This window comes from Ambystoma mexicanum, chromosome 11 (genome assembly GCF_040938575.1).
Source record: "Ambystoma mexicanum isolate Mex_15411 chromosome 11, UKY_AmexF1_1, whole genome shotgun sequence".
Lineage (NCBI taxonomy): Eukaryota > Metazoa > Chordata > Amphibia > Caudata > Ambystomatidae > Ambystoma > Ambystoma mexicanum.
In genome coordinates, this window is record NC_090934.1 from 1,239,535,012 (window position 1) to 1,239,559,434 (window position 24,423).

The window sequence follows — 24,423 nt, forward strand, 5'->3', positions numbered from 1 at the left end:
CTTCCTGTGAGCTGTGGCACTCTCGGCTTGGCGGTCCCCGGGGTCTTCCAGGCGCTTCTGGACGAGATGAGGAGTTATATTACGCTCACGGTGATGTATTTCTTTTTGACTTCTTTACTTCTTCTGTGATCTATGTCCATATTAGTTTTATGAGTTATTACTATGTACTTGCAATCTTTGAATAAATAGCCGTAAAGAGCTGATTATCTTCTAAAGAGTGCTTGGCTTTGAGTTATTGTGTCTGTCTGTTTATGGGTTGAAGTATTTGCTCTATAATTGCATTGGTGATTTATGGTTGTTCCGTGCACTTTTCGGGGGAGAGCAACACACCTATCATATCATATCATAACACTGTTACATAAACTTGGTTCAGCAGCACCTACATGAATGTACAAAGGAGTACATGGACTCCTGTGTCACTTTCATTGCTTTACTTCCTCGTGTCGGTTCCATTGTAGACTGTGAACCTGTGACTTATTGCATGGGTCTCACCTGGGTTGTCATTATCCGTTGGGCGATGTTCTGTTCTATGGACTGTTCTAGACATCTCAATCAGATGGGAGTAGTTTCTTACCTGTAACTCCATTTCTCCAGCGTTGGTATCTTTCATGGATTCACAAGCTTAGAATATTCCATCGTCAGGCTGGGAACCCTCGGTATATTTATAAAGACGTTTCCTATAGGATTTTGTTTTTTAACACTTCTGTGTCCTATCTACGTCGGTTTTGGGCTGCGTACGCCTGACCCAATAGGATGTAGGAGTATAAATAGTCCCGCCCCCATGGCTCCCTTCAGATTTTAACCCCCAAAGTAGAGGGGACATATAGAATTTGCATTCAGGGACGGCCGGCGGGCGCATGTGAATCCATGAAAGATACCAACGCTGGAGAAGAACAAGTTACTTCTTACCTTGTAACGTTCTTTCGATGGGATGTTCCTCCGACGTATTCCTTATCTTTGATAATAGATCATCTCCCAGCTTGCTGGCCTCGGAATTTATTTTTCAGTAGTAGGCGCTGTGCGTCGACGTCCCTCGAGCCGATGTCCCTCAACGGCCTCTGTATCAACGCCGACGTCATCACGCGTATAAATAGACTCGCGCAGCGTCCGTTGCTCAGTTCCGTTTTGACGTTAACAGTTGTTTCACATGAATTGGTTATTGACCTTGAAGGAGCGTAAGCTGCAACCACAAGGGAAGTATTACTGCGGGGAAGGATGGGAGGGGCGATAAGAAATACGTTGGAGGAACATCCCATCAAGAGAACGTTACAAGGTAAGAAGTAACTTGTTCTTTGAAGGGATTGTGTCCTCCGATGTATTCCTGATCTTTGATAGACTCCCATAGCAGTGGTATGCAATTGGAGGTGGGAGTAAAACGCCATGTTTGCTTTTAGAAATAAACCGAATGTAATACGGCTTTGCCAAACCTAGTCTCTTGACTAGAGGAGGAATCCAGGTTGTAAAATCTTGTGAAGGTATGTGTGGATGACCATGTGGCAGCCGCACATATGTCTCGAACCGGCACCCCTCTTTGGAGGGCCGAGGAGGTTGCGATACCCCTGGTTGAATGAGCCCTAAGATTTTGAGGAGGCTCTTTCCCTGCTAGTCTAACATTCCAGGATGGCCAAAATAATCCATCTGGAAATGGTTTGTTTTGTTATTGGTAGTGCTAATTTGTGTCCTGCGTAACCTACGAACAGTTAGTCTGCTTGCCTAATCCTAGCAAATCTGCTGATGTAAAAGCTTAAAGCCCGCTTTGGGTCCAGCCTATGTAGCCTTTCTTCCTCTTTCCCCGGATGGGGAGGCGGATAGAATGAAGGTAAGGTAATTCTCTGAGTGATGTGGAATTCAGAAACCACCTTTGGGAGGAAATTAGGCTTCACCTGTAGGACACTTTGTCTTTATGAAAAATTGTATGAGGGGGTTTACAAGATAGGGCTTGTAATTCGCTCACCCTTCTAGCAGATGTTAAAGCCACTAATAAGACAGTTTTAAGGGTGAGAAATCTTAGCGAACAAGAGTGGAGTGGTTCTAAAGGAGTCCCCATCAGGAAATTTAAGACTACATTTAAGTCCCATAAAGGAACCTGGAAAGTTCTTGGAGGGTAGACATTAGTTAATCCCTTTAGAAATTGTATTACTAAGGGTAATTTGAAATACGAAGGCTCCTCTGCAGTGCGCTTGAAGATCGATAGCGCTGCGAGATAGCCCTTGATAGTGCCAACTTGAAGGCCTGAATTTGCCAAGTAGAGTAGAAAGGATAACACCGTTGGTGTACCACATGAAAAGGGGTCGATATTCTCTTCTCTACACCAGCTGCAGAATTTGTTCCAACGGCAGCTGTACAAAGACTTTGTTGCTGGCCTTCTGGCCGAAAGCAACACCTCCATGACGTCATCAGGGAGGTCCCAATCCTTGTATCTCAACCTTTCAAAAGCCAGGCGTGAAGGTTGAGGGTTCTGATGTCTGGATGGAGAACCTGACCTCCCTTCTGTGAGAGAAGATTCTCCTTGAGTGGAAGACGAATTGGAGGGCAGATGGACATGTCCAGAAGGTCCAGGTACCACATTCTCCTGGCCCAGTCTGGGGCAATTAGGATCATGGTTCTCCGGAATCTTCTGAACCTCCTGATCATTTGAGGAATGACAGGGACTGGTGGAAACGCGTACAGGAGTGGAAACTCCCAGTCCACCACGAACGTGTCTCCTAGAGCTCCTCTCGAGGGAAATTCCCTTGAACAAAACAGATTGCACTTTCTGTTGGTACTGGTGGCAAACAGATCCACTTGAGGGGTTCCCCAAAGGGCGAAGATCTCCTGAAGGACTTCCTGAGCTAGTTCCCACTCGTGGGAGACTGTGCCCTGCCTGCTCAGACCGTCCGCCATCAAGTTCTTCTCTCCGGCTAGGTGAACTGCTGATAGAGAGATTCCTTCTTGGATTGCCCAAAACCAGAGCTGCATCGCCTCTATGCACAGGGGCAGTGATCCTACGCCTCCTCTTTTGTTGAGGTAGTGCATGGCCACTGTGTTGTCCGTCATTATCAGGACATTTTTCCCCTGTACAGATGGCAGAAAAGCTTTCAGCGCTAGTCTGATTGCTCTCAGCTCTAACAGGTTGATATGTAGTCTGGACTCCGATGGAGACCAACGACTGCTGATTGTCAAGTCGTTGTTATGGGCTCCCCACCCCGTGAGTGAGGCATCCGTGACTACTGTCATCTCAGGCCATGGTTGCCAAAACAGTTCCCCCTTCAAGATGTTTTTCTGGCAGGCCCACCACTGAAGGTCTCGAGCCAACTTGTCCAGAATCTGAAGGAGGTCTGTCATTCTCCCTGAGAATTGCGACCACTCAGTTCTCAGTGCCCACTGAAGAGATCTCATTCTCAGGCGAGCCTCTGGCACAAGGAAGATGCAGGATGCCATGAGGCCTAGCAACCTCAAAAAGTCAAAGGCTGGGAGACGTTGGGCATTTTGAAACTTGGTGACCATCTGCAGAATATCTTGAGCCCTCACCTCTCGTGGCGAGGCTTTTCCCAGGGAAGTGTCCAGGACCGCTCCAATGAACTGGAGTATCTGTGATGGTATCATCTGTGACTTCTTTAAATTGAGGGAGAAGCCCAGTTTGTGAAGGAAGTGGCAGACATAATCTAGCTGAATCTGAGCTTTTTCCGAAGATACAGCTCTGATCAGCCAATCGTCTAGGTAGGGGTAGACGTGGATCCCTTCCCTCCTTAGACTTGCAGCCACTACCGACATTAGTTTTGGTGAAGACCCACGGAGCGGAGGTCAGCCCAAATGGCAGAACTCAAAATTGATAATGAGAGCCGCCAATTGCGAACCTCAGGTATTTCATGTGTTTGAGATGGATTGGCACATGGAAATAAGCATCCTGGAGGTCCAGAGATACCAGCCAGTCCTGGTGCTGGAGGGCCTGAAGGATCTGAGAGAGAGTTACCATCTTGAACTTGTCCTTCCTGAGGAACTTGTTCAATTCTCGTAAGTCCAAGAGGTCTCAGTCCTCCGTCTTTCTTCGCTATGAGAAAGTAGGGGGGAGTACCAGCCCTTGTTCCTCTCCGCTACATGTACCGGTTCTATGGCACCTTTCTCTAGCAGGTCTACAATCTCCTGCAAGAGGAGCGGATCTGGAACTTTCAGAGAGCTGTTCCCCGGTGGATGACTCTGAGGGATGCGTAGAAAAGGCAGGCAGTAACCTTGGGCAACTGTCTCCAATGCCCAAGCATCTGACGTAATAGCCTGCCATTCCGTCAGATGTTGAGTTAACCTGCCCCCTACTGGTGTTTTGTGAGGAGAGCCCTCAGAGCTGTTTGGAGGCGGCTGATGCAGATGCCGAGGGTAAAGAGGCACCTGCTGCTGCTGCGGCTTTTGTGTTTTTACCCTGTCCACCTCAGGTGAATTTTTGCTGACCCCTTTGAACCAGCTGTCCTCTGCCCTTTCCGAATGCGGAATAGAAGCGAAAGGACTTACCTCTCCAAGAGGTTCCTGAGGGGCGATATGCTGTCTGACGGACTGCAGCTCCTAGGGATTTTGCTGCTGCCTTAGATGTTTGTAGTTTTTCTAAACTGTCATCCGCCTTCTTACCAGACAAAGAAGAGCCGTCAAAGGGCATATTGAAGAGTCTGCTTTGCACATCTGGAGCAAAACCAGACTTTCGCAACCAAGCAAATCTCCGGGTTGTTGTACTTGCCGCCATGGCTCTGCTGATGCTGTCAGCAGAATCTATGCCAGTTTGAAGGGATTCACACATAGCGTCTTTACCATCCTTGATGATGTTCAGGAACGCTTCCCTTTCCTCTACCTCCGGGAGGCAGTCAGCCGCTGATGAAGCACACTCCCAAAATGTGTGGCTGAACCTAGCGAGCGTACAAGTAGCATTGATGGATTTCAACGCCATGCTACATGCGGAAAATACTTTTTTGGCCATAGAGTCAAATCTCTTATCATCCCTATCCTGTGGAACAGTAGGGTAAGCCGATTTCCTACCTGCTGAAGTAGCTGCCTGAACAACCAGACTCTCCAGAGTTGGGTGTTTGGATAAATATTCAGGGTCAGCAGAAGACACCCTATATTTAGCTGACAATTTTTTGTTAACGGCTGGGATTACCTCAGGTGTTTCCCAGTTTGCCAATATTCTCCGTTGTAATGGCGCGTGAAATGGCACCACAGGATCCTCCTGTGGACCTTTGACCAAGATGTCTGTGAGGTCGTCTTGCTGAAAAGCAGGTGAGGGTGTAGACCACCCCATAAACTCTATTATCCTTGCCACCAAGGTTCTGTAAGGGGTTTCAGCATGTGCCCCTGGGTCTGGTGTGGCAAATTCCACTTCTGGGGAAGTGTCCAACCCACTTGCTTCCTGTAGGGATTCATGGAGGTCTTTAAACCTACCTTCCTCAGAGGTAAATTCCTCTGGTGCAGGAGTCGCAGGTCCCTGCAACTCAAAAGGTCTTTCCTGATCTGAATCCGCCCCTTCTTCATAAATAGAAGATAAGACTCTGGAGTGATCAGGTCTTGAAAATGGTATAAATCCCATTTCCAGGGCAGAAGGAGCCAAATTCGTCATGAATGGCTGAGAAAACGTCGACGTCGTTGACGCGGACGTTAAAGGCTTCGAAGCCATCGAAAAAGGCGTTGAGAAAGGTGGTAGAGGCCTCGATGAACTCGAGAGTATCGGGATTCTACTTGAGGTTGTCGACGACATTCTCGTGCTCGAGGCTCTGGGTATGGCCACTGGCTGTGAGGTGGGCGTGGGTTTATCGTTTCTCGGCGTCGAAGACGGCATCGACTCGACTGACCTGTGCGTCGAAGAACCCTTCCAAAACGGCGTTGATGACGCCGATCTATGTGTTGAAGGGATCTTCGACGACGGCGTCGAAGATGCAACTTTGCCTTTACTCAAGGGTTTGTGACGTTCTCGAGTGGCTTCTTTCGCCGGTTGCTGCGACTCGCGGCTTTTTGATTTTTTTGGTCTTTCACCCAGGGTATCACCCTTAGCAGTCTTCGAGGGGGTCAAGGCTGCTTTCTCGAAGACGCTTAGCATCTTTTTCCTGAATTCCTCCCACTCAGCCTGAGAGCTATGTTTTGTGGGGCAGGAGACTCTTTTTGGGGAAACGGAAGAAGACGAGGAAGGGGATCTTCGACGTCTCTTTTTTGAATGCTTAGATCTCGAAGAGTGATGGGAACTGCTTCGAGACCTAGAACGAGAATGTCTTTTGTGATGGCGAGGAGACGAATGTCTCGACTCCGCCGAGGAAACTTTCGAAGAAGTTTTAACTGCCTTACCTCTCTTGAGCTTCCCCTTACGCTCCTTCAAGGCTTTCACCGTTATGGACATGCAGTCCTCGCACTCCGAACAATGGTGCTCGATTCCCAGGTACCATAAACAGATCCTGTGAGGATCCGTCAATGACATTTTCTTCCCACAGTCTCGACATTTTTTGAAGCCGGACCGTGGAGTCGTCGGTTCGGGTGAGGAAGCCATCGAGTACGAGTCGGTATTCACGAGGAATATTGATATATTTGACTGAAGAACTGAGCAACGATATTCCGAGGCCCCACGAAGCGTGGAAAAACGAAACTGAGCAACGGACGCTGAGCGAGTCTATTTATACGCATGATGACGTTGGCGTCGATACACAGGCCGTCGAGGGACATCGGCTCGAGGGAGGTCGACGCGCAGCGCCCTCTACTGAAAAAAAAATTCTGAGGCCAGCAAGCTGGGAGATGATCTATTATCAAAGATAAGGAATACGTCGGAGGACACAATCCCTTCAAAATAGAGTTACAGGTAAGAAACTACTCCCTTCTCCAGCATTGGATCTTTCATGGATTCACATGCTTAGAATAGATTATGCAGCAGTACCCTAACATGGAGGTGTGCAATGCAAACCAAGACTATCCAAGCCACATATGAATTTGGGTATACGAAAAACCCCATCAACGTACATTGACAATAACTAAACATATGGCATATTGACAAGAGTATACACTCCATTGTGGGGCTTATCTTACTGAAACAGATGCCGAAGGACCGCCCGTCCCATCTGCATATCTGCCGCATGCTGTTGCTCTAGGCAATAATGCTGAGTAAATGTGTGCGGCACGACCATGATGCCGCTTGACAGATGTCCACCAATGGAATTCCAGACCATAACGCTGCTGATGATGAGGTGGATCTTGTTGAATGAGTTTTTGGGCATCTTTCCAAAGACTTTCCTGCTTTAGAGTGACAAAAAGCAATAGTTGACAACACCGAGCGGGCCAGTCCTTGCTTTGAGATCTGTTTTCCCTTCACCGAAGGTCCATAAGCTATAAACAGTTGCCTTGAACGTCTAAAACCTTGAGTACGACTGAGATTGAACTTCAAAGCACTTTTTACATCCGACGTGTGGAGAGTTTTCTCTGCTACAGAAGAAGCCATTGCGAAGAATGTTGGTAGAACAATAGAAGAATGTTTGTGGAATGTCATCAGGACTTTTGGAATGAAATGAGGATTGGTTGCTAATACTATCTTGTCTTTGAAAAACCGCAAGTATGGCGGATCAATGACCAATGCCTGTAATTCCGAAAGCCTTCTTGCTGACGTAATGGCTACTAAAAAGGCCATTTTCCATGACAAAAACTTCAACGATGACGATGCCATTGGCTCAAACGGAGCCTTCATTAGTGCTGACAGTACTAGATTGAGACTCCAGTTTGGTGGACACTTTTTAGCTGGCGGAAAAGTCCGAAACAGGCCTTTCAGGAAATGTTTTACCAGTCGATCGCTGAAAGGAGGCGTTGAATGTCTTTTTCTAGTAAATCTCAAGATGGCCACCAAATTAACTTTAATGGAGGAAAAAGCCAATCATTGCTCCGCCAAGTTTAACAAATATGGAAGAATCTGTTCTGCTCCGACGTTTATGGGGTCTATCCCCTGATGATCCCTGCACCACACACAGAACCTTTTCCATTTACCTGCATATGAAGCGTTCGAGGATGGAGCTCATACCGCCTGTAAAATTCATCGACACTCTGAGGGAACGTTCAAATCCCCAAACTCAGAGAAGTTAGGAGCCAAGCCGTCAGGTGAGGGAGTCTGGATTGTGATGCCAAACTGCTCCTTTGTCTTGAGATAGAAGGTTCGGAATCTTCTGGAACCTCACTGGCTCCGCTATCGACAGTTTTAGTAGGTCAGAGAACCACGTCTGTCTCGCCCAGTAAGGAGCCACCACAATTACCCGACATGGGTACTTGTGAATCCATTGGAGTGTCCGCCGGATGAGTGGAAACGGCAGAAACACGTAAACAAACTTGTTCATCCACGGGAAGGCGAACGCCTCCCCATCAATCCGGGATGTGGCCACCTGCTCGCGAACCGTGCGCACTTCTTGTTCTCTCGTGTTGCAAACAGATTCAAGGATGGATGACCCCATTTTCTGAAGACGTTTGCTAGTTGACGATCGTCCAGTTCCCATTCGTGCAGTTGATTCATTTCCCTGCTGAGTGAGTCTGCTTGTATATTCTTTACCCCTGGAAGATGGTAAGCCATATTCTGTTCGAGGGCCCAATGCCATATTTCTTGAGCTTTGCTCGAGAGCGCCCTTGCTTCCTGAGATAGAACATGGTTGTTGTATTGTCTTAGTATTCTGTTGACCGATGCTCGTATGTGCGGCAGAAAGGACTTCAGAGCCCAAGGTACCGTCCTTAACTCCAGCACCTTGAAGTGAAGAGTAGACTCCGCTGGGGACCATTGACCTTGAACTTGCAGGGACCATAGATGGGCTCCCCATCCTTTCAACGATGCATCTGTCACCACCGTCGCTGAAAATCCGGTTCCTGCAGGGGCATTCCCCTCATCAGATTGTCCAAGAGCTGCCACCACTGAAGCGCCCGCAAAAGTTTGTTGTTGATGCTCAACTTGTCTGACCATAAACCTCGACTCTGGGACCATCGGTCTGTCAGAAACTCTTGTACCGGTCTCATGAAGAGACGGCAATTGTTCACCAATGGAATACAGGATGCCAAGGCCCCTAGCAGTGACATGTATTTTCTGACTGTCACCCTGGTGCCCACTTTCCATTATTTTGCCTTTTGAGTTAGTTTCTGAATTATTTCCACTGAGAGGCTTCACTAGCCATGACTGAGTTTGGAACTCTGCACCCAGAAACACTAAATGAGAATTTCTCGAAGTTGATCGTAAACCCCAAGTGTTTCAGAAGTTGCATGGTGGCCTTTAGGCTTGCCTGTGTTGTGCTCAGCAACGAGCCTCTTATCAGCCAATCGTCCAGGTAAGGGTAAACATGGTGACCTTTTCTTCGCAGCCATGCTGCCACTGGAGCCAAACACTTTGTGAACATCCTGGGAGACGACTTTAGTCCGAAAGGAATTACTTTGAACTGGTAATGACTCCGACCGACTACGAACCTCAGAAACTTTGTGTCGTTGACGCACCGGTATACGAAAATATGCGTCTTGTATGTCTAACAACGCCAGAAAATCTCCCGGCTGTACGGATCGAATGACCTCCTGAAGCGTAAGAATTTTGAACTTCAAACTTTTTAGGGTCTTGTTGAGAGCCCGGTCCAGAATGGGTCGCCACTTGCCGTTGGGTTTTTTGACCACTAAGTAACGAGAGTAAACTCCCTGGTCATTCTCGGCCACCGGGACAAATTCTTTAGCCCCTTTTTGCAGCATAAGCTCCACCTCCTGTTGTAATATGCGAAGATGGGATTGCGCCGAGTACACAGGTGGAATTTGTGACGGCATTTCCTTAAACTGCAGAGAGTGGCCTAGTTTTATTGTGTCCAATACCCAGCGGTCTGTTATACTTTCCCACTCGTCGACGCAACGGGCCACCCTTCCTCCCAGGACATCCTGAAACTTGTCATTGTTGGGACTTTGACTGCCTGTCTTTGACTGCCTGTCATTTGCTGACAAGGAATATCCCCTTCTCCTCGAAGCCTGGTAATTTCGACCTCTTCGCACTGCCTGGACCGCACGGCTATAACCTTGGGAGAAATATGATGGCCTGCTGAAGTTTCGATCTCTAGATGCGGTAAAGCGGGAATTTCCTGATGCTCCACAGAAGGGTGAAGGGATCGAAAAGCACTTCCACTTTGCAGGGCTCCTAACGACCTGGCCGTTTCCGTATCCTCTTTCATACCTTTCACGGCCTCGTCCACCTTCTCTCTGAACAGTTGTTCACCCTCACACGGCATATCGAGCACCTTATACTGGACCTCCGGTCTGAAGTTAGTACATTTCAGCCAGGCTTGCCTTCTTAAAACCACTCCGTTGTTTATTTGCTTGAACCCGGATTCTGCCACGTCCACAGCGATGTTAATCGAGTGGTTCGATGCCTCTTCTCCCTCACGGACCAGTAACATGGCCGTCTTTCTATGCTCCTCAGGAAGGTGTTCTAGGATAGGGGCCAAACGATGCCTCATCTCTCCGTCATACCTTGCCATAATTGCCAGCGAGTTGGCTGCTTTAACCGTCGTCGTTCCTACGGATAGAACCATCTTGCCAAACGCATCCTGTCTTCTAGCCTCATTATCCGGAGGGGTAGAACACTTGTGTTGCGATCTGGCCTTCCTAGCTGCTGCCGCCGACACTACCGACTCTGGAGACGGTTGAGCGGTCAAGCATTTAGGCGTAGAGTCTGGAGCTTTGAATTTCTTCTCCAACCTGCCCTTTATTGTTGGTTCTGAAAATGGATGGCGCATGGTCCTCCACCCTTCTTGCCAGACGTGGTCCAGAATGGGAACCGAGAAGACTGACTTCCTTCTTTTCCCCATATGGTCGAACAAGAAGCACTCCTTTTCTTCTTCAGGGCTCAGACCAAACTCAATACATGCTTTGCTAATCATCGCGTGAAAAGCGCCAATGTCGTCCGGCGGTGACCGTTGAGCTGGGCTTCTAGGTGCTTCCATTTCCGCTTCCGACTCCCATGTAGGATCCCTCGAAGGGGATGAGGAAACCTCTGAAAAAGAGTCTATAGGTTCTGACTCTGAATCTTGTAACTCCCCTTCCTCCGGGTAGGAGCGTGGTGGTTCCTCACTCACCGGATGGGAGGTTGGATTCTCTGTGACCAGCGTAGAAGGACCCGGTTCGGCATCGGCAGGCCTCGCCAGGATCCCCAAAGGTGCGCCTATGAGGGGTAACCTCTCATCCAACTGCTTCAGAAGAGACTGTAGCGTGGACAACACTTGCAAGGATAAAACAGATTGAGGGTTCAATAAAGACAACGAAACGGGGATATTTTGACCCCCCGCAATCGTCGACGAACCAATCGCTTGCAATCCCAGATCTGCCAGACCAACGATCTGCTCTCGATCCTCCTCCATGGATGATATTGAGAAGGCCGCCTCCGGCTGTGGTAAGGTCTCTGGCAGAACTGCATTGAACACCTCCGGCTGCCACACCCTTGAAGGCTCCACCGTTGATGATTTCAATGTGGCGATGTCTATCATCGCTGTCGTATTCACCGGGGCCACTACAGTCGTTACCTGGGTCGACGGTATCGATCTCGTCAACGACTGAGTCTCAGTCGACGATGGTGTAGGCTGTGACGCAGCTTCCTTTGGTGATCCCGCCTTTTTTGAGCCAGATTTATGCCTCGTCGAGTCTCTACTTGAGGACGACCTGTGATGGTCTCCTGAGGAGGAGGTCTTCAATGGATCTTTCCCTTTTTTCGACGAAGATGAAGAAGAAGACTTTCCTTGATGGCGATCCTGCCCATGTTTCGATGAGGACTCTTTCACCTGGTGTTTTTCAGAGGGGCGTCTTTCCATAGATCGCTGTTTCTTCTGCAGAGGCTCTGCCGACACCGACCGGCGATGGGATTCCGCCTTGGATGACTTAGGCCTGAATGCTAGGCTGCACGCTGATCATACCTCCGATGAAGGATAGGTTCCTTCATTTAGCCACGTCACCAGACATCTATTCCGATACTTTAGCGTTTTCTGTGAGAAACCTTTGCAGATCTCAACTGTCCACCGAGTGATGTGGGTGTAGACAGTACAAGCAATCCATGTGCCCATCTCCTTCATAGACTTTTTTCAGTCTGCACGTGGCACACAGGCGGAACAACGCCTTTCCAGACATTTTTAAGAAAAAACTCTCAAGAGTAGAATTCAACCTTGTACAGAAGTAGAAACAAACATGAGGTGCTCCTGCTACTTTGGAGACGTTGAAATCTGAAGGGAGCCGCGGTGGCGGGGCTATTTATACCCCTACGTCCTATTGGGCCAGGCGTACGCAGCCCGAAAAAAACATAGATAGGACAAGAAGTGTCAAAAAAATGTCCTATAGGAAACGTCTTTATAAATATACCGAGGGTTCCCAGCCTAACGACAGGGAATATTCTAAGCATGTGAATCCATGAAAGATCCAATGCTTGAGAAGCTTAGTTTATCAGACCTATTCTTCACTCCAGGTATGTTCTGTAGACTTTACAACTGATACAGAAAGAGTTGTTCATTTATTGGTTGTTCATCATCTATTGTATGGTTTCCTTTTGCAGCCATGGAGAGATATTGGTTGGCATTATTCACAACTTTTCATCAGACTAACTAGCTAGGGGTGTGAAGCAAACAAATCTGCAGGATTTTCTCGCGACGGAAATCACTGTATACAAAAAGCCTGCCTGGGAAATGTACACACTACAAAATTGTGCATACATTTCCCATGCGGACATCGATAAAAAAAACACCACATCCAAACAAACACACCACCACCCATACCCCCAACACAGCCCCACCCATCTACTAACCTTTCATTCCGACACGCTGTGTCCCTGCGACGCTAGTTCCATTTCACTTCCGTGATCGGGAACCGGTGCCCCAGGGTCCTTTCCTTTCCTTTTTCTTTTATTTTTTTGTAACTTTTGGTCGGTGAGCTGCAGGGGACACCCCCGCAACCTTTTCACATTTTTTTTTTCAGGCAGCTGTGGTTGTGTCCCACACAACCCCCGCTCACTACACTGTAGTATGGGGAGCGGGGTGTTGCGGGGGACACCCCTGCAGTCTTTTCTTTTTTATCTACCTAAAATGCATACCACCAAAGGTTCGAACTTTTGGTGTTCGAACCTTTCTTGTTATGCATTTTCTGATGTTTTGAAGGGTCAGAACTTTCGGTGCGGTAATTTTGGCCGAAACCAAGCAAACATCCCGTTTGGAGCGTCTGCAGAAAGGCTTACTGTCCTTCTGGTGGTATTAACTCAATCCACAGGGTCGGACACCGGCCATCTGAGTTTCTGGGTGTGTGTGTCAATAGAGGGGAGGGCGAGCCAAATGAAAATAAAGAGTGCCCTAAAATGTTTTACAAATATTACATTTTATGATAAATGGCAGGCAGTGAGATGAGTTAGTAGGTGGTAAGGGGTATGAACATGGTTCCTCTACCAGGCAGTGCATAGTTAACTGGAAAGCTACCTTGTTAATGTTGCATTTTAAAACAAAAATGGCTGATTATCTGAGATTGACCGTTTAAGGTACTTTAACATGGTACTACATAAACAATCTGCTTGGAAGCCTAGTTATAGCTCAGATCGGAGACTTGATAAGACAGTCATCTAAAGCAACATTTTAGAAGGCCCTATGCTAGTGTTATTTGCCCATAGAGAATGAGAAATGTTGCAAATTGGGGTAGGAAAGTTATGTTTTTTGATCATCATCATCATTGGCCAGTCTAAAGTACTTCCTTAAAGACATGGTCCATCTTGGAATCATTGGCAGGTAAACAAGTCATACCTGAAAATACATAAAATGGACCTAGGCAAATAAGGCTAGAGAGATCTATTATGTATTCAATAGACCATTTTTATCTTGGAGTTTTTGTTATTATTTTCACAAAGCAATTTCAATACCGTTTGCTCATAGAGCACATCAATTCATATGTATTCAACATCTTCTCATTCTTTTCACCATCCATACACTTTCTCGTTCAACGCAACAAATCATCAATTTTTAGAAAAAACAAGTGATTGCACCTGAACATAAAACAAGCACCTCAATGTACATTTTTGTTACACCTAAAACAATATTTTGTGTGTACTTCATAGAATAGCAATGTAGCTTATTCACAGGATCTACATATGTTTCGGTCGTACTATCATGACCTATTTCCAAATGGCCCAATGTTCATCGACAGTCTTCAGGATCCAGGTAGACCTACGCTGTGGTCTAACCTAATGAAAATAGGTGAAAGATGTCTTCCGGAACAAATCTACAAAATCAAACAAACAGTAACATACCATTACTCTCTAGCCTCTCATTTTATCGGAACAAATATACAAAATCAAACAAACAGTAACATACCATTACTCTCTAGCCTCTCATTTTAGAGCAACACAGACTACTTGTGTGTATACATCACAAATGATTATACTAGTTGACACTCACCTCCAACCTTCAGTTATGGGGGTAGTGTCAACGGAGGAACTTATCCTTCAGCCTTTTAATGTGCAAAGTCAAAGGAGCCTGAAACCAAAGTGAGAACACAGGCACAACATGAGTACTGTTCTCCTTATTTCTTAGTGATATTTGTTAATAGATCACCATTATTCCATGGCGTAAAGATCACTTATTGGTTATAGTAATCTCCCAAAGTTTGTCATCTGAAAGTGGACCCATTCCAAACTGATCCCAGCTGGAGGGAAACACAGTGGGAATGCATAGAATCAACAAGCTGCTCCATCACCCCATCTACATGATGGACAACTAGCAACAGACTCCTCTGTCCTCACAAATTCAGAAACAAAGCGCTGTGGACTCACCTAGGATGGTGTCCCGGTTGGATGCCAGAAGGTTCCTTCTTTGGACGCTGTTACACGTATCGGGCGTCCATAGTTTTTTTCTCCGGTAGGTTCTAGTCAAGAAACAGGAGAGCTTATTAGAACCTGCTTGGGCAGTGTTCAGAATAAGATCTACAATATAATGCTATTTTGTAAAGGTCTGAATGCCTGTGTAAGATCAGCATCTTGGTGCATACAGAAGCCGTCAGCGACGTGCTGTAAAATGGTTGCCTGCGGCATAAACACACCAACCGGCTTCCTAATTCGGACTAAGGACAAATCCACCCTCCTACCCCGGAGTGACGGCTGCTGTGTCACAATCCCAGGTGGTGTGCATGCATACGTCTGCGGTGCTCGTGTAAAAGTGAGCTTACTGTCCGTCTCTATAATCACTGAAATACAGCCGCTGTAGAGCAAACATGTCTCGAGTGTGTATATTTCAGTGCTCATGTAAAGGTGAGCTTGCTGTCCGTCTCTATAATCTTTTACACACAGCCACCGTAGAGCAAATGTGTCCCGGGTGGGGTGTATGCATACATCTGCACTGCTCGTGTAATTGAGAACTATTCGTCTTTGTAATCAATTACAAACAGCCACCGTAAGGCAAACATGTCCCGGGGACTAGAACACTGTCTACAGACAGCACTCATGACGGTGCATTAGACCAAATAGCAGCGCTTACCTCAATCCTCCTAGGAACTCGGAACGCACACCTTCTCCACTGTACAGGGGGCGACATTCGCAGCACCCTCGAGTCAGGCATAGGAAAAATGGGCGTGGCCAACATTCTGCCTAGTTGAGGCTAGAAAGAGGACTGTGGCTCCTCACGGGAACACTCGACTGTCTGCTTGAGCTCCACACGTAGGAACATAATTGTCCGGTCAGACACCTATTAGTATGAATGGTCTATGCGGCTCGGGTGAGTTTACAACAAGACAATGCAAAGTCGTTAGGTGCGCCCCTTAGTGGCGGAAGAGTGGGGTGTGTCCTCACAAAAACACCATTGGATCTCAAAATGAGATCGCCCAGAAAAAGAAACATGTTTTTGAAAAAGAATTTTCGATCCAACACATGTTAGTGTACATAAAATGAACGGCTTGCACCAGGCATAGACCCAATACACGGTTGTTTCGATCCACATCCTAGTGATTATGGTGTGGGCTAGAAGTGTCATGAAGACACATGAATGTGTTATAGAGTGACGGCTGCCAACCCACATGCGGGTGGTCAAGCTCCCACACCTATGATGGATCGAGTTAAACAACTCGACATTCGTGATGCATTTTCAAGCCCAAAGAGAGGTAGTGATTCACAACACTCCCTACAGAATGCTACTCAAACGGTGGTGTCAATACTGGGCTAGGGAGGCACTTGTAGTTCATGACACTACCAGTTTGTTCCACTTGATCGAAACATTCAAGCCCTGTTTTACAGTGTCCAGGGAATAAATCCACCTCTGATCAGCCCGATGTAACATGGTTGACATGTCTCCTCCTCTCATTGGTGTTCTGATGGTTTGTAAAACAAACCATCTAATGTCACGGTCAGTATGTCCCATCCTATTAAAGAGGTCAACAAGGGGTTTGTCCGGAGTTTTATTACACACACATGACCGATGTTCTCAAATGCGTTGACGCACTTGTCGTGTTGTTTTGTCCACATATACCATGCTGGATGGGCACATGAATATGTACACAGCATTTTTTGTGAGATGGTTTGTATGTCCTTTCATTTTCCACTTCACTTTGCCATGCTCAAATGATTTCCTTGTCTCTGTAAACGGACAAGCAGCATAGTTGCCGCACTTATAGTGTCCAACTATGGGTGGTAAGCCCCATTGGTTTCTCACTGTCTGGTCTACTTCCGTCCCCATGTAAGTGTGGACCAATTTTTGTCTTCAATTTGTGTTGCGTTTGAAAGCATATATTGTATTTTTTTAGCCAGACTCCCCATCTGTTTCACTAGATGGCAGTTTTTATTTATGCTTTTTTTGAGCGCATTACTCATTGGTAAATAAGTGGACACACAGATAAGCCTATCATTGCTAGATCTAGCTCTGGATGCAAGACATATCTGTGTGTGTGTGTTCGCCGCCCTATTATAATGTTGTTTCACAAGTCTTTTTGGGTAACCCCTATCCGTCAATCTTTCCTTGAGGATGTTAGCATGACCTTGAAACTCGTTCAGATTGCAACAATTTCTTCAGATCCGTAGGAATTGGCCACATGATAAATTTTGTTTTAATCCGCTCGGATGAAAACTTGAATCGTGTAAAAGACTATTCTGGTCTATTTTCTTCCTAAAGAGCGTAGTCTCTAGTAATGTGTCATTTTTCCAGATCATCAGATCTAGGAAACTCACTTGTTGGTGATCCCACTCCATGGTGAACTTAATATTTGGATCACTTGTATTGAGCCAGACAAAGAATGAAGTGAGGGACTCACTCGAACCTCTCCAGACCAGAAACACATCACCAATACAGCGTTTCCAGATGACTACCTTTTCTCCAAAGTCCTGTTATTTTAGGCTATTTTCTGGGCCCAGGATCTTCACATTTTCAAAGTTAGCCATGTACAAATTGGCCACATCAGGTGCAAAAGTGGTACACATGCTTACGCCCCTTAGTTGTTTGTACAACTGTTTCTTAAAAAGAAAGAAATGTTCACTCATCGCTAGCCGGGCACATTCAAGGATGAACCCTGTCGGCGGTGAATGGGGAATGGCACGTGTATCCAGCAGTGAACCCAGGACATCCAGGCATTGCATCTAAGGGATAGATGTATACAAGGACTCCACATCCACCATGACAAGGATGTATTCTTTGTCAATCCTTATGTCATTTATGATGTTGCTCATGTTGGTGGTATCCTTGATGTACGCAGGCATTTGCTGTACAAATGGCTTAAGGATAAATTTGGTGTATACCGACAGCGGTTCTAATAATGAATCTATAGCCGACACTATTGGTCTGCCTGGTGGGTATATTGAGTTCTTATGTACTTTAGGTAGTATATATAATGCACCCTTCTTGGGGTGGGTCTTGCATAAGAATGCGGGTTCTTCTTGGCTAATCCATTTATTGTCCCTGGCATGTTTCATGAGACTCGTGATTTCTGCCTGGAGTCTGTCCGTTGGATCATGATCTAGTTTTGTGTAAGATCCCATATCTCCCAGCAATCTTAGGCACTCCTCGTCATATTTACAGGTGTCTATAATGACGATGCCACCGCCTTTGTTGGCTGGTTTGATGGTTAACAAGTTATTTTCACATAGGTTCTTTAGACTATCCCGCTCTTCCTTCTTCAAGTTGTCCTGATGGTAATTCTTTTTTTAAGTGCTTCCTGAGTTTGTCTTATGACTATATTTTCGAATGCCAGGATTTCTGGTGGACACACATGAGGCGGTGTTGTGAAGTGTGATTTGTTTTTGAGGCCAGTGATGTTTTCTATCTCTGACTCATTCAGAGTTCTCATATCTTTTTTGTTCAAAGCTGGTAAGTAAATTTTGAAGTAATGTTTTAGTCGGATGTTCCTGAAAAACCTGTGTAGCTCCATTTCACAGGTGAAAGCATCTGCTTTTGACACCGGCACAAAGGACAAACCTTTCGCTAGAAGCTCCCGTTCTGTATTTGTGAGGATCGATGAAGATAGGTTAAAAATTGGTATTTTGTCCATCTCTAGTGATTCTGATACCAATGATGGGTCCTGACCCTTGGTCCGAAATGTTGGACCCTGAGGTATTTGAAAAAGTGACAAATCTATTTGGTCTCCAATGGTATGGACCACTTGTTGTCACTTTTTCAAACACCTCAGGGTCCTCAAGTGGCTCTGATGATCCAAATGCAGGGCAACCCAGCAACAGTACGGGAAACACAAGGGGACAACAACCTAGTTGTTTTCAAAGGGGAGGCCAAAAGGGTCGTCCAAGGCAGAGGCAGCAACAATTCGCCAAACTCGTAATGACCTCCATGTTCTTCGCGCCTATGGCAACCATTACTATGCGATCCCCCTGCCTGTTTATGTGGTCTGACCACTTTCTGGTGCCTTTTTCGCTTTCTCTAAAACCTCTCTGTCCTTCCAGCCTAGCGTGGAATATCTAACTCTGATGTGGCTGATTCCATCCAAGCCCACTGTGGTCCAGTCACTGACTGCTCTCTATCTCGGGTTGAGGCCTCTTTTCTACTAATTGACGACCTGCTGGCCCCAGTTAAACTCTCCAGACAGCGATGTCGCCCCCCAGAAGCTTGGTTCTCGGAGGAGCTTAGAACATGTAAACCGCACTGCAGAATGGCCGAAAGAAAATGGTGTCTCAATTATTCTGAGGAAGCTAAAAGCTAAAACCGATTCCGCCTTTCTGTCACAAAGCTATTACCAATGCTAAAAAAGCCTACTTTGGTCCTATGGTAAAAGGTGCTTTAAATAAACATAAGACTCTATTGGATCTGGTACAGGTTCTAGCTAACCCTGAAAAGGGACGCTCCTCAGTATTCCCCTCACAGGAGCTCTGTAACTCTCTTTCGGCCTTTTTCGTAAAGAAAATATCGACCATTTGGGATAATATCAAAACTGAGATACCCACATCTCCAGCCACTAAGGACTATGACCAACCGGGTGTGGTGAAGAACGAGTGGTCTACATCCCCCCTCTTTTCCAACTCTGACATATTGAAAGCTATTCGCAATCTTAAATCTGCTTCTCCGGCTGATGCCATACCTTTAGCCATTCTTCAAAACACTTCTAATGAATTAATAGGCCATATTACCACTGCTGTTAATGCATCTTTCGTGACTGGTGTGATTCCTGCTTCCTTGAAAAATGCGCTGATCATCCCTCTGCTGAAAAAGCCCTCCTTAGATCCCGAGGTGCTGACCAACTATCGCCCAATTTCCCTCTTTCCTTTTTTGATGAAGGTTTTGGAAGCCCTTGTCTCTCCCCTCCTATCTAAATTTCTGGAAACCTCCAGTTATTTTGATCCTTTCCAGTCCGGCTTTCGACCCGGGCGAGGGACGGAATCTGTGCTTAATTCAGTACTTGATGACCTGCAGCGCCTGATAGATCAGTGTGGTATCGGAGCAGTCCTGTTAGATCTCTCAGCTGCTTTCGATACGGTTGACCATGCTACCCTGATCTCCTGCCTCTCTGCGGCTGGTCTTTCAGGTCAATTTATAAATTGGTTTAAGGCCTTTCTGGCTGATAGATCTCAATCCATATCCTTGTCCCCTTCCGTTCTGATGCAGTTCCTTTATTCTGTGGGGTTCCACAGGGCTCTGCACTCTCCCTTATACTGTTTAACATCTATATCAGACCCCTCCTGCGTCTTATTCAATCATACGGGTTCGGTTATTATTCTTACGCGGATGATACCCAAATTCGTGTCCGCCTTGACCTCACTCACACTGAAACAGCTAGTCGTCTCAAAAGATGCCTTGAGGACCTGGGAGCTTGGATGGGAAGTAACTGGTTAAAACTGAACAGCAGTAACACTGAGGTCTTGGTTATGGGTACTGCATCCCCCCACCTGTTCTGGACCACTGAGTTCTGGCCTTCGTCACTTGGCCCTCTCCCCACCCATGTTACATCGGTAAGAAACCTGGGGGTTAGATTCTCTGCATCCCTTTCTATGGAGGAGCAAGAGGCAGCGGCATGTAAATCCGGCCATTTTAAGCTCTGCATTCTCCGTAAGGTTCTTCCTTTTGTCCCGGCAGCCTGCCAGGCACCAGTGGTTGCCACTTTAGTTTTAAGCGTGCTGGACTTCTGCAATTCCCTCTATCTGGCCCAGCCCCACTATCTGATCAAGCGACTTCAGCTATTGCAGAACGCGGCAGCCAGAGCAATCCTACATCCTCCTTTTGGAACACTTAGGAAATTGCACTGGCTTCCGGTGGCAGACAGGATCTCTTTCAAGTCTTTGTGCATTGTACACCGGGATTTCTACGTGAATGGTGCGGAATATTTGCAAACTAAGTTCTCGTGCTATGTACCCACTCGAGCCTTGCGCTCTCAATCAGCTCTTCTGGTAGCAGTACCCCATTACCGGCATGCTCGCACTGGAAGACGGCCTTCTCCGTGGCTGCTGCAAAAGCCTGGAATGACCTTCCTTTTGCTCTCTGCAGCACTGCTGATCACCTCCTGTTCCGTCGTCTACTGAAAACAACTCAATAAATCCTTGCCTCTGTTAGAACGTCATATCCTGCTATCTAGCGCAAAGATGCCTTAGGTTGTACGTGCGCTCCCCAAGTTCGGTTAACATAACATAACACCGTCATGAGTGCTGTCTGTAGACACAGTGTTCTAGTCCCTGGGACATGTTTGCCTTACAGCGGCCGTTTGTAATTGATTACAAAGACGGTTAGCATGTTCTCAATTACACAAGCTGTGCAGATATATGCATACACACCACCCGGGACAGGTTTGCTCTACAGCGCCTGTGTGTGAGTGATTATAGAGACGGACAGCAAGCTCACCTTTACACGAGCACTGAAATATACACACACGGGACAGGTTTGCTCTACAGCGGCTGTATTTCAGTGATTATAGAGATGGACAGCAAGCTCCCTTTGTCATGATCCGCCGCGACTGGCGTGCATGGAGCCGATGGCGTTGGAGCGGCCATTAGCGGTTCCGCCACGTCTCCGTGCAACGCACGGTCACGGTCTAGTCTTCCGGCCGGCTGCCGGGAGGTGACCGCTTATTAGCCGCTCCTACCCGGAAGTCTGCGCGTTGCAACCTATTCGCGTCAGGCTTTCGGGTTGAAGCGCTAGTAAGTTTTCTCTCCCTCTGTGTGTAACTCGGCGCCTTTTCTCGGTGCCGGAATTTCTCCCTTCTGCTTTCCCCTTCCTTTGGAATTTTCCTTCTGCCCTTATTCCCGCAGGCTCGCGTCAGGTTTAGCAGGGAGCGCAGCATTTTCCCCCCTCTCCTCCAATTTTCACTCCCTTTCTCACTTCAGTATTTCTTGCGCTCTGATCTCAGGTTCGCCAGCCCTCGTATTCTCTGCCTGCCTCTTCCATCCGGCTTATCAGACAAGGACTCACCTACTGCCGATCTCATCTCAGAACGTCACCTAGGGGTTTTTTATGCCTACGGCTTTTTCCCCGCTGGTCTGAACCGGAGGAGGGGCCCCCCCCAGATCTTCTATTCAGAAGTCAGGGTGGCTTCCCTTTGGGGCAGATCCTTTCCACAAAAAAAAGGAAAGAGGAAAGAAGAGCTGTGGAAGAAACGGTTCGGGGGAACCCTACATTCGGAACTCACAGGTGAGGAGGAGGGGGATTGGAGTGAATCGGAAGGGGCGAAGGAATCACCGGAAGTTGACACCCTTTTACACGAGCACCGCAGACGTATGCATGCACACCACCCAGGATTGTGACACAGCAGCCGTCACTCTGGGGTAGGAGGGTGGATTTGTCTTTAGTCCAAATTAGGAAGCCGGTTGGTGTGTTTATGCCGCAGGCAACCATTTTACAGCACGTCGCTGACAGCTTCTGTATGCACCAAGATGCTTATCTTACACAGGCATCCAGACCTTTATCAAATAGCATCATATTGTAGATCTTATTCTGAACACCGCCCAAGCAGGTTCTAATAAGCTCTCATGTTTCTTGACTAGAACCTACCTGAGAAAAAAAAACTATGGACGCCCGATACATGTAACAGCGTCCAAAGAAGGAACCTTCTGGCATCCAACCGGGACACCATTCTAGGTGAGTCCACAGCGCTTTGTTTCTGCATTTGTGTGGACAGAGGAGTCCTTTGCTAGTTGTCCATTGTGTAGATTGGGTGATGGAGCAGCTTGTTGATTCTATGCTTTCCACTGTGTTTCCCTCCAGCTGGGATCAGTTTGGAATTGATCCACTTTGAGATGACTAACTCTGGGAGACTACAAAGGATTTAAACTGTAGGACGAAAAGAGGAACCTTGGTTTATTGGGCGACTCCACTATATTAAACCAGTAAGTGAACTTTACACCATGGAATAATGGTGATCTATTGACGAATATCACAAAAAAATAAGGTGAACAGCACTCATGTTGTGCCTGTGTTCTCACTTGTCTGGTTTCAGGCCCCTGCGACTTTGCAAATTAGAAGCCTGAAGGATAAGTTCCTCTGATGACACTACCCCCCATAACTGAAGGTTGGAGGTAAGTGTCAACTAGTATAAACATTTGTGTGTATACACACAAGTAGTCTGTGTCGCTATAAAATGAGAGGCTAGAGAGTAAGGGTATGTCACTGTTGGTTTGATTTTGTAGATTTGTTCCAGAAGACATCTTTCACCTATTTTCATTAGGTTAGACCACAGCGTAGGTCTACCTTGATCCTAAAAGTCGATTAACATTGGGCCAATTGGAAATAGGTCATGATAGTACAACCAAAACATATGTAGATCCTGTGAATAAGCTACATTGCTATTCTATGAAGTACACACAAAATATTGTTTTAGGTGTAACACAAATTTACAACGAGGTGCTTGTTTTATGTTCAGGTGCAATCAACTGTTGTTTTTTGTAAAAATGTATCATTTATTACGTGGAACGAGAAAGTGTATGGATGGTGAGAAGAATGAGAAGATGTTGAATACATATGAATTGATGTGCTCTACGAGCAAACAGCATTGAAAATGCTTTGTGAAAATAAAAACTCCTCAAGATAAAAATTGTCCATTGAATACATAATAGCTTTCTCTAGCCTTATTTGCCTAGGTCAATTTTTTGTATTTTCACGTATAACTTACCCGGAGGACCTGCAGTATTTACAGGTAACCTTAAACTTGACTTGGTATACAAGTCAGACTCAAAGCACAGGTCATCGCTAAGGATGCTGTGGTGTCACAGACTGTAGGCCAAAGGCATGAGATAAACCCAGATTCATTGGCATTGTCTGTTGCTCACATTCGAGGGGTTTCCTTCCTACATCATCTGGTAAAACCTTTTTTAGCTAACAATAATAATCAATATACGGCAATACAAAATATGCACATATACACTTGAGCAACAAGTAACAAAATAAATATGCCTAGCCCAAAGGGAATTTGCCTGCTTTCTGAAAATTCTACTTCATCCACAATGCAGTAGAAACCGGGCTGGAAGACATTCACAATAGAATAGTAGGGGTGAAACATTTTAAATAAGATTACCTCAGGATCAAATTCTGCATTGTTTCCCTCCTTAAGGGTGTTCACCTTGTGCTCCATCTCCTGGTACTGGCTTAAGGCTCCTTTCTTATCTCCTTGATTGTACAAAAGCACAGCATAGTTTAAATTCACCAACGGATGACACCTGTAAGGGAGACCACAAAATCTACTGTGGGTGACAAATACCAGTTGTGTTAGCTGCACAACTCTGTTTCAGCTATAATGAGCACACTAGCTAAGCTACAACAGGATATCAAATGTCATTTCAGTTGCAGACATCTCAACATTGTCACTTTTACTGCATGTGTACCCCTATATAAAGGGTACATAAGCAGCATACTCCGAGGTTCATCATTATGAAAGTAATATACTATTAATATTATTATATGCAAAAAGTACCAAATGGGTATTGATTCCCTTAGTGGAATGCATCAAGGAGCAAGACAAATGGAACAAGCACTGGAAAAGCCAAAAGGTTTCCTGCCACACTTGGCATCGTTATTTATTTAT

The 24,423-nt window shown here is 46.3% G+C and overlaps 1 protein-coding gene across 2 annotated transcripts in view; it reads right to left on the bottom strand.

Moving 5' to 3' along the window:
* Nucleotides 1-24,423, bottom strand: part of BBS4 (Bardet-Biedl syndrome 4) — a 614,420-nt gene that overhangs the window by 77,718 nt on the left and 512,279 nt on the right. For both annotated transcript variants that reach the window (XM_069624617.1, XM_069624616.1), the window contains exon 14: nucleotides 23,917-24,058. In XM_069624617.1, the coding sequence (XP_069480718.1) occupies nucleotides 23,917-24,058 (142 nt within the window). The remainder of the gene's footprint in view (nucleotides 1-23,916; nucleotides 24,059-24,423) is intronic.